Raw genomic sequence first — 11,251 nt, 5'->3', positions numbered from 1 at the left:
TCTTTCCATTGCCTATTCCACATCTGTGCTACAGCTACTTCATAGTTCACAATTTTTTTTTGGACTATTCAAAGACATTGTGGAAATGTGATTTGCACAGCAAGATTTATTGGTCACATCGAATTTGTCCTTCTCGCTCTCCAGTGACGCATCTTCGTTTGACTTGTCTTATCAGGTCTCGAGACAATGATCCCTTAATGACTTCAGCAGCTGCCACTGTTCTCTGTTCTTTGTTAATTATATTGATGACTTCCGTCATGTGTGTGTGTGTGTGCGTGTGCGTGTGCGTGTGCGTGTGCGTGTGTTTTTGTTTGTAGGCACGATAACTCGAGAACAGAAGTTACCAATGTCAAATTACACCACGTGATTCAGGAGGGTGATGGCTCGTGCTGATTAGATTTTGGTCAAAATCGGTCAAAGGTCAAGGTCACAGTGAGGTCAAACATCCAAAACATTAGATTTTTGATGGTTTGGTACAGAATCATCGTAGAAACTTCTGGTTTGCGTCGCTACCTTCTCTAGAGACAGCTTTTATTAGACAAGGTCAGAGGTCAAGTTGACGATTTCGAAAGTACCAGTCTATGACTGCTTGTTTTTTATTTCTCTTCGTACAATAAGTCACGTAACTTTGGAACCAAGGAGTGCGTAGTTGCCTTTTGGGGAATTTTGTGCACTAAGGATTACCCAACATGACAGTTTAGTCTTCATGGATGGCTGTTATTAAAACATAATATATGTAATGACATATATATTTTGGGCTTCTGCCATGCTAATGCGGACGCACCATTTGCCTATGGGTTGGCCTGATTCTGGTGCCGAGGACAAGGCACGAATCAAAAATGAAAGGAGTGGGTGGCATCCTCATCTTTGTTTATTTTTGTCCAGAAACCAGGAAAAGACCCTGGAGCCCCTGACTGCCAGTATGGAGAAACGGTCTATGCACATAGCTCCCCCTTCCTTGGTTCATTGCACCCTGGACAATGTCTGCAGGTCAGTTTTTCTGTTTTCACTCTAATTTAAATTTATTTCTCCATCCTTTTATTGGCAACATTTTTGTTTTTTGTTTTACCCATTAATTGTTTAAAGTGGTGGCAACTTGTATTCATTTACACTTTGAATATTGCCTTGTTTCCAAACTGGTCCAACCACATTCGGTAACATAAGGAAATGCAGAGCATCACCTGCTACTTCTATAATGGCCTCAGTTATTCCCACGACCTTGTGAAGTCGAATCAAGGAAAGCTTTTGAACCAGGTCTTTCAGGAAGCAGCTAGCCTGGCTGATGTTAAACTGAAGATGGCAGGAATTTGGATTTCCTCCAGGGTGTCAGTTATAACTTGCCTACTCTTAACAAGGGACTCTTACATTTACCAACTAAAGCTAGCAAGGGGGACACCCAGCTTAACTTCTTTCCAAGGAAGGGAATGGCACACTTTGTGCCTGTGCAATAACCTGCCTGTGAAGCACCAATTTGATAGTTTATAGTTGAACTGACACTAAAACCGAGATGAGACCGCTCAAAGGCAAGTGTGCTCCTTCTGCACCATCCCATCTGACTAAAGATTGTGTGCATTATTGCTGCTGCTGCTGCTGCTGCTGCTACGACCACCTCAATCAATCCCACCGTATTGTGGCTCACTGGAGGAGGAACGCCGAGATGGGCTTGATGGTCAACTGGACCTCATGACGGGAAACGTTTTGTAATTTAGCCATGGTGCTGGTGATTACTCATCTACTCTTCATGAAAGACACAGACTGAGATCTTTAACATCCTCCAACTAATTCTAACAGGTGAGACGCCCACATTAACATCCTTTCGAGGGATGGTGCACTTTGTGATGCAACGTCCTTCCTGCAAAGCACCAATCCGACAGTTTATAGTTGGGTGGGGAATCAAATCCAAACTGGACAGCTCAAAAGTAAGTGTTGGACCTCATTGCTACTTATCTGGTAATCCGTTTCATGCACCATTTTAGCTCGTGGAAGAACGGATCAGTGCATCACCATTGTATGAATTTTCTGCGTTTCTCTCTTGCCGCTCGGTGAAGCTCAAGTTGTCGGCATAAAACGGCCAGAGTAACCCAAGGTTTGACTTCTCAATGAGCCAATGCCTTTCGTGCTGAAAGCTGAATTTTTTGCCTTTTGAGTTTTTATATATATTATATTTTATCACAAGGAAGTGCTATCTGGATGAAGTTGTGATATGGCTATGTCCTGAGTTTATGTGGCTAGAGAGTGGTCATTGTCGACAAAGTGGAACTGCCGAAGAATTTCTAAATGCAGCTATTCCCATCATCGAGGCTTTGACTGTGTTCGTAGTGCAGAAGTACAAGGCCATGATCAACAAACAGAGGCACAGAGCCATTATTGACGCGTGTTCTCTGCAGCCAGACATTGACATCCTGCTGCACAAAGATTGGAGTGTGGGATGTGAACCTCATTGGGGGACAATGCCAGGGGATCAGTGTCACAAGGGACCCTGTACCAAGGAACCAACATGATCTTTCTGTTGAGACCTTTTACCAATATCATTAGTTTTAGCAGCGTTAAAACCAATGATGCTCACTCCACTTGGTTAAACCATAGCCCAGCACAAGATTCCAAATTTCAGGTTGTGGGGGAAAATGACGACCATGATTTAGGACCACAGGATTCGGTGGTGGTCTCCTCTCCACCACAGTCTTCTCTCCTCAACCAACAGGCAGCAAATCAAATCATGTGATGGTAGAGCAGAGGCAGGATAGGTATTGCATACATGTTCACTTGGTGGGTCAATGAAGCAATCCTGCACATGTAAAAACTTCTGCCTGCAAGTCAAATCAATGGGTACTCCTCCTATCACCACATGGCTAACAAGTCAAAGGATGCATGTAGGTGCATAAAGACTCTCTTTGAGGCTGCTCGGGCAGTTATCAGATAGAAAAGAGGCAGGAAAGTTGCAAGCTACAGCATTGTGATGGACAGCACTTGGCCTCTCACAAAGAAGTCCTATCCACACCTTTTTGTGAGGAATCCTGCTCAAATCTGCCTTGTCGTGTTGCAGAGGAACACACTTTGAAAAGGCGATGAAATCCAGCTATGGGCAAATAGCAACGGTGTTGCACCATTCAGGCAGAAGAGCATCTCAAATACCAACGGCTTAGGTCACATATATGTGTCAGTGACAGTTTTCTGGACTGTTCAAAGCATTTTTTTCATTTGTGCAGCAATGCTGTACTGATGTACTCAGGGCGTTATGGAAGTCACTCCATTGTTCAGCCACCAGCTGCATCCACACATCTACACCCATGTCTTGGATATCCCTTGCTACTGGGAACTTGACATTCTGGACGATAAGGGGTGCATGAGTTGGAGCATGCATGCATATTCTAACTTTGCCTTGACATAAGCACTGTGGGTTTGGCAATGATTCAGTCGTTCGGATTTGAAAGGTATATCAGACCGTCCAACCGTATCAGACCGTTGAGCAATCACGCATCCGTATTTTGGGATGGCCTGCGTGCCACAACCACCGAATGGCCCAAGAAAATATGGGCGAAAAAGCCAACACCATCCTAATCTATTCCTGTTTTATGCTTAAACAATTTTAGATGTTGGAATGTGAGGAGTTTAGTACCTGGATTTGGATTTCAAACCTTGTTCATCAAACATGTGGACAGCAGTCATTGACTTCTCACTAGATAGATTATATGTCGACATTGCCGCACTCGCTGATGCAAGATTACCTAACAGCGGATGCCAAAGAGAACAGCATTATACTTTCTCCTGGAGTGTGAAAAAATGAAAGTGAAAGGAGGGAGAATGGAGTAGGCTTCAGAATCAGAAATGATCTACTTTATTGCATTCAACATCCTACTGCATTATCAGATAGACTATCACTGGTCAGGTTAAACACAAGGAATGGTCCAATCACTGTTGTTGCAACCTGTGCTTCCACTTTGCCTCGTCCATCTGAGGGGCAAGATGCTTTTATACCCAACTCAATGAAACTGTTTGTGGAATAAACACAAATGACAGACTTTTTACTGGGGCATTTCAACACCTGCGTCGGAGCTGACCATCATTCGTGGCATGGCATACTTGATCACCATGGTGTCGGAAAGATGAATGAAAATGGCCAGGGCCTTCCGGAGTTGTGCATTTATCACCTTCTCTGCAAAACAAATTACACGATGAGGAGTAAAGTAACCTGGCAACACCCACGTTCAAGACACAGACACCGACTCAACCATGTCATCACTTGAAGGAAGCACCTCTGTGATGTGCTCCATGCTGGAAGTACGCAGAGTGAAAACTGTGACGCAGACCATGTACTCGTAACGTGCAAGACTCGTGTTGTGCCATGCAAATGTCATCATATGAGATTAAATTTTTTTTTTTATAAAAACATCAAGAAAGTTGAACATGGCACCCCACAAGCTGATCTTGTAACAAGATTCCAATAAGGGTATCATGAGAAGCTGTGCAGGATGCCACAAAGTGAGGAACATGTAGATCAACAGTGGTCACAATTTTGTGACGCACTATTGAGGACTGCATTTGATGTTTTGCGATCGGGGATAGAAATGAACCTGACTTGTTTTTGACAACCAAGTTGTCTTGAAGCCAATTTTTGAGGAGAAGCAAAATGCTGACATTGCCGATGTAATTAATCCATCTCAAGTTTTTTTTCAGTGAGATTCCAGAAAGCAAAATGAACAACTCAGAGCGAGAAATGAGAAACCGCATCCGGCAATATTGATTGAAATTATGTGAGCGAATTCAACTCCACACCAATCGTGGTGAGCTCTGTAGGTATTATCAAGGGATAAAGTAAGCTATTGGTCCTATCCCACTGATAACAGGTCCACTACTAGACAGGGATGGAAATCTTCCAACAGACCAAGCGCAACAGCTGCATCGCTGTGCAGAACATTTTGAGTCACTTCGAGAACACATGAAACAGCTTTTTAATTCACTTCCTGAGCTTTCTGCACTACATGACCAAGATCAGGTGCTGAAGTTTGCTGAGCTGACTGCTGCAGTGCAACAATTGAAGTTTGGCAAAGTGCCAGAAGCTGACCAAATTCCTCCTGACCTTCTCAAATGTGGAGGTTAAAAAAAATTTATAGCACTACAGTTATACAACATTGTTATCCTGTTGGCAAAAGGATACCCTACCTTGAGAACTGAACGATGCAACAACACTGGCACTTTTCAAAAAAAGATTGGTGACAAGAAATTCTGATCATTATCGTGTAATTTCTCTTCTAAGCACTGCTGGTAAAGCTTTGGCCGAAGTGGTGCTGAAGCATTTACAGCGATCTACCACTGACATGGTGTTAAAGCACTGCAAAAACAGTGCGTACAGGAGAGACGTCCCTTCTACCTGGCCTTCGTTAATCCAAGTACAGCATTTGACTCGGGGAGTCATATTTGACTGTACCAGTGGTATATAGAGTAGGATGTCCTCCAAGACTTCGAAACATAATCCAGGCCTTCTTTACGGGATGCAGGTCTCTGTACAAAATGGAGGGAGATTGTCAAAACACTTTACCATTAATTATTGTGTTAAAGAAGTATGTGTGGTGGCACCCAACCTTTTTGGCATATTCTTTTCTCTACTTCTCATAAACCACAACCGGTGTTGCTTTACACACGAGGAGTGATGGCAAACTATTCAACTTAGTAAGGCGATGTACCAAGTCAAAAGTGCAGAGAGTTATGACCGGTATTCATGAGCTTCTGTTGGCTAACATTGCCGCTGCCTGCGCACACACCGAGCAGACCTTCAGGCCATGTGTAATGACTTGTCAGCTACTTGCAATGAGTTTGGTGTGACCATTAGTTTGAAGAAAACTGTAGAAAGCTACACAAGGTGTGGAGCAAGCCCTCACATCTGTGTCGATGGTACTAAGCTCATTGTCGTGCACAAGTTCTGCTACCGTGACTCGATAGTAACTGACAATGTCCAATTAGATGCGGAAATCAGCACTCATGTCGGAAAAGCTTCTGCTACCTCTGGAAGACTGAAAAAAAACTTGCCAAAGACAACAAGAAACTGACGATGATGACCAAAATGAAAGTGTACAAAGCCTGGGTCCTTAACATGCTTGTGCACAGTACTGAAACTTGGACAACTTACAGTAGCCATGATTGACACTTTAACACTTTCCACCTTTGCGCTCTTTGCCACAATGTCAGGGTGAAGTGGTATGACAAAATTTCAAACCACTATCCTTGAGAAATGCAAACTATCACCCATAACCACCGTCGAGAGGAAATGACATCTACAATGGGTTGGTCATACTCATCGTGTAAATGATGGATGCATCCCAAAGTAATCCTGTATGGTGAGCTCCAGGTTTCACCAAGAACAATTTTTAGTGTCCAAAGCTCTGCTACAAGGATGCCCTGAAAAGAGACCTTGACAATTTCAATATCGAGAAAGGCAAATGGGAAGAGCTTGCAAAGAACCACAGCTCCTGAAGCCAGGCTCTTCACCAAGGAGCAATAGATGCAAATACGAAATTCATGTCGGATGAAACGAGAAAGAGGCGATCCAGATTTCTTTTTGGGACATGTGCAACCATGAAAACTCCTCAAGGATTGAATTGATCAGCCGTTCAGACAAATGCAGAAACCCAAGGCACTGACAACGTCATCCTACGTGCATGGATCCTGCCAAGCAACTATGAATTCTGTGAATGTTTTGTGGCCTAACTGAGAGAATGACTGGTAAAATTGTGCTGCACAATCACTGTGCCCACATTTTACTCCCCCCTTGGTTGGACATTGATGCTTACCCAATGCAACCCTTTTCTGTTTTTGAACACATTTTTTTTCTGTTTATCTTTGTGTCTACCTTAGTATGTTGTTCTTTCTTTTTCATATTCACACTTGCCCACTTGTGCTATCGTTTTTATTGTTCTTACAATGAATACAGAAAAGAAAGAAGCCTGAATGTGCATGCCTTTTTAAGTTATTTTATTTATTGAAGTTCTCTTTGCTTGATTTACATCCACATCATTTTCAGTGTTGCTCTGGAATAATTTTTTTTTTTTTACTTCTTCTTTTTTTTTTAAGTAACAATGAAAATTCCCTTCCATTGTATCAATCCGACTCACTAGGCCTTCGAGAACAACCTGTTTCGTGCTCCGATCTTCGCACATGCAGTACGAGATTCTGACCTTTTAATCATCCGCACACGTCAGGGGTACTACGTCCGTGAAGTCGCCCACATTTTCACCGTGGGTCAGCTGTGTCCACTCTTTGAAGTTCCCGGGCCAAATTCCAAACGTGCAAATATCCACATACGAGATTTTCTTCAGGTTTGTGTGATGCAGCCATTTTCTTTCTGTTGCGTTGGATTAATTACATAATTACACATCTGCTGTGCTATTGATTACAATCGATAATTCTCAGCCCAGTCGAGAAAGCTTGGATTAATACAATTCCTTTTCCTTGAAAAGTTATTGATACTCTTTCCCACTCTGCTGGCATATTTTTGTTTTTATTTTGCCTTTCCTCATCTCCTTTACGATCACGATCCAGGTGTTTATTTACCGATTGTTCTACAAAAGCAAGGATAGACCACGTCGTATTCGGATGGAGGACATCAAGAAAGCTTTTCCGTCACACTCTGAGAGCAGTATTCGGAAACGTCTCAAACTTTGTGCTGATTTCAAACGCACAGGTAACTAAGATTACACTCATGAACAAATCTAATGATTTATGAAAAAAAAAAAATCATTTTCAGCAGTTGAGATTTAACTTTAGTTTGTGGTTAAAGTTCCAATAGAAGGCACCGCAACTTACAATTACAGATGTATGTGTTGTGCAGAAGGGGCTGTTCCTTGTTTCTAAGGGCCTCTCATTTTGGACTAAAGCGCTGATGTCCCAGCCACAAGGTTTTTGTGGATTATTGATGTGTTACTTCATCCTCAAGAGATTGTCCTTTCACTGCTTTCCACTGACTTCATGCTTCCGTTTTTTTTTTTTTTTTGTTCACATTGACGCATTCTATTGTTTTCGTTCTGTATTCCCAGGGTTAGATTCCAATTGGTGGGTGATAAAGCCGGACTTCAGACTCCCTACCGAGGAGGAGATCCGTGCCATGGTTTCTCCCGAACAGTGCTCTGCCTACTACAGCATGCTGGTCACAGAGCAGAGACTAAAAGTATGCCATTCTTTTATCGGTTACTTGCATGTGATATTATTGGATAGTTACGGCATTATTTACATTGTTTACATGTTGTATATTGTTAATGTATTTGTATTTGTTGTTATTTCCCTGATTTAACTAGAGGGCTGTGATTATAGATCGTTGATCTTTTCCGATATGGCCAACTCATAATATTAGTCAATTGGTTGCACAAAATTCTGCCTCTTAATGAAAACAAACATTCCTCACCCCCCCCCTCCCAAAACAAGGGGGACACCACAGACATGACTAATAAAAAAATAGATTTTTAATGAAAAAAATTCAATAATTGAAGAAAGAAAAATGTCAGCAATGGTTGACTATCTGATGTTGTACTCGTGCATCAACGCATTTCTATTGTCTCCCTTCTCCAGTCTCCTCCATATGTGAATCTTCTGGTTGATTGTGAGAACAATCCTTCCTCTTCCCATCAGTACTGCTCGATGCGGTAACAGAAACCATGATGCTTTCGAAGCCAAACTTCTTCTTCTCCCTGAGTTTTCACTTACATGTTCTACCCAAGATTTGAGATGCTGTGATTGATCGTTGAGCGGCGAGAGCCAGATTCGTTAATGAGGACATGGGTCGGTTCCTGTTTTTGTTGAATCTTGACTCAGCAGGAAATGCCACCGAAGAGTTTTCAAAAGCAAGGAAGTGAATGCCTGACGTTTTGAGAAGCGACGAGATTTTCGTAGCTCCTCCGATGGTGTGGACTTACGATGGATGGACGCGGTTCTTGAACCATGAAGCTGTGACAGAAGGGGGCCGAGAGAAAAGCCTCATTTTGTTTTGTTTCGTTTTGTTTTGACGCTGTAATAATGGGTGAATCAGCTGTGTAGTCATGTTTAAATATATATTTTAATAACAGTACTTAAAAAAAACATTTTTAACAACTTCATAACCTCACATGCCAGCCAGTTGGTAGCATGTGCCAGTTTGTAAAGCGACGGATAACACAGCTTTTCCTGTATAATCGTATCAACAAGCGGTTCCTGTTGAATGATGGGTTGCTTACATGAAGCACCGATGTCTCTATGACATGAATTTGCACTGAAATAATACCACCACCTTTGTGATCTCTCGTTTCTTACAACTTTTTCTCCACTTTTATGTGCCAACTAAATAGCTCCAGCTTGGTTGACTCAACCTGTCATCCTTCCGAGCTCACGAAAATGAATACCAGCTTGCTAGGAAAAGTGGGCTAGTCGAGTATCTTGGGTCGAAGCAGCAAACCCGTCCAGCATTGTGCCCCCAGGCCAATGAAACTGCCTCGGCAGCCGTACACGTATACCCTGACGGTGCGATGAGGGTCATCCATCCATCCATCCATCCCGATTAACCATGGGTTGAGATACGATGTCATTTTTCTGTTCTGAACTGAGCTCATCATGTTTAAAAAAAAAATCACTCATGACTGTAACACCCACTTTTCTTTTGACAGTGGTCTGTTGGTCTTGGAGGAATATGTATTTAAATCATGTGCAGGACAAGGACAGTGTGATAAGTCAGAGTATTTTTTTGCATGAACTGCAAGGACATTCGTCAACAACGGGCAATCGACATAGTATATGGGATTTGAACGTGGAATCCCAGCGTCATCAGCTGTATGCTCCAATGGCAGCACCAAGCAGTACCACCAAACCCAACCCTAACCCTAACAGCTTTCTTGTTTCTCCAAAGGATGCTGGATATGGAGAAAAATCTTTTTTTGCTCCAGAGGAGGAGAATGAGGAAGAGTTCCAGATGAAGATCGATGATGAGGTATCACAAATTATTAACTCCCATGTCACACTTGCTTTCATTATACATTAATTAATGTTTTATTTCGGTTGTGTCTTTCTTTGCCAATGTAATCCTCTTTATTTTCATCATTTCGAAACATCCACTCTCACAACTATTCCGTCCGCCAGGTTCGAACAGCTCCATGGAACACGACTCGGGCATTCATTGCCGCCATGAAGGGGAAGTGTCTGCTGGATGTGTCGGGTGTGGCAGATCCTACAGGCTGTGGGGAGGGCTTCTCTTATGTTAAAGTTCCAAACAAGCCACAGGGCCAGAAGGTGGGCATGTTCATTTTGGGTAAGAGGATCATCCATGTGCCTGGTGTTGGCTTAATCGTTAGGTTGGTGGGCTTGGGATCCGAGGATCCTGAGTTCAAATCCCCCTCTGCAGTTGAATTAATACCAGGTGGGGTTGACTCTGCCTGTCATCCTTCTGAGGTCGGAAAAATGAGTGCCAGCTTGTATCCTGTGTCTGAGTGAGTAGCGTGAGTAGCATGAGTAGCGACCTGTCCAGGATTGTGCCCAATAGCCAAGGAGACTGCTTAGGCAGCACCAATGCTCGGCACAGAGTATGGTCCTGATGGATGGATGGATGGATGGATCATCCATCCAGTTTATAAATTTCCTTGCATTGGATCACAATTTTTGGCAGGCCGTTTTTTTGTTGTTATTTTTTTTAGTCTATTTTCTTTTATGTGCCACTTTATTGTCTATTTAACAAAAATACATTGTGACTTGCATTGTGGTCATTGGTTTATTTTCATGAGGTGTAGGGGTGGAGGGGAGGGAGAGGGTGGTGTGGAAGCATTTGGAGGAATCAATAGCCCTATAACCGACTTGGAGGATGGTCTGATTGGTCTCTTATGTGATTTATTTTCAAAGGTGTTCAGCTCAGTGGGATATCATGTGGCTCTGGATCAAAGTGTCCCAATACCATAAAATACACTGTTCGTCCTACGATGTGCTTAACCAATATTTCACTTTACACATGGTATTGTTTCTCGATGTGGAAATATGAGGTTAAATGTGTGCTCTCCCCATTCCTTTATTTGCTCCTTTTTATTTAATTCTTTATCCAGGATGAGGGCCAGCTACCTGGCTCCAGAAAGACAGTCACAGGAACGGATGCAGACCTAAGGCGTCTCTCCCTCAAGAATGCCAAGCAGCTCTTGCGCAAATTTGGTGTTCCAGAGGAGGAGGTGAAAGCTGCAGAATTCACACGCTCCAGATCCATGTCATCATTTAACGAATTGATCTTAACTGCTTTTTTTTAATCACCTGCCAATAT

The 11,251-nt window shown here is 42.7% G+C and overlaps 1 protein-coding gene across 5 annotated transcripts in view; it reads left to right on the top strand.

The window, feature by feature from the left end:
* LOC147024746 (transcription initiation factor TFIID subunit 1-like) overlaps positions 1-11,251 on the top strand; it is a 116,486-nt gene that overhangs the window by 60,283 nt on the left and 44,952 nt on the right. For all 5 annotated transcript variants that reach the window (XM_085884975.1, XM_085884974.1, XM_085884972.1 and 2 more), the window contains 7 exons: positions 886-990; positions 7,110-7,310; positions 7,534-7,675; positions 8,028-8,158; positions 9,863-9,943; positions 10,093-10,242; positions 11,043-11,162. In XM_085884975.1, the coding sequence (XP_085741101.1) occupies positions 886-990; positions 7,110-7,310; positions 7,534-7,675; positions 8,028-8,158; positions 9,863-9,943; positions 10,093-10,242; positions 11,043-11,162 (930 nt within the window). The remainder of the gene's footprint in view (positions 1-885; positions 991-7,109; positions 7,311-7,533; positions 7,676-8,027; positions 8,159-9,862; positions 9,944-10,092; positions 10,243-11,042; positions 11,163-11,251) is intronic.

The sequence above is a fragment of the Eptatretus burgeri genome, chromosome 6, assembly GCF_056783735.1.
Source record: "Eptatretus burgeri isolate ZD-2024b chromosome 6, Ebu_testis_v1, whole genome shotgun sequence".
NCBI lineage: Eukaryota > Metazoa > Chordata > Myxini > Myxiniformes > Myxinidae > Eptatretus > Eptatretus burgeri.
This window is presented reverse-complemented; position numbering and strand designations above follow the sequence as displayed.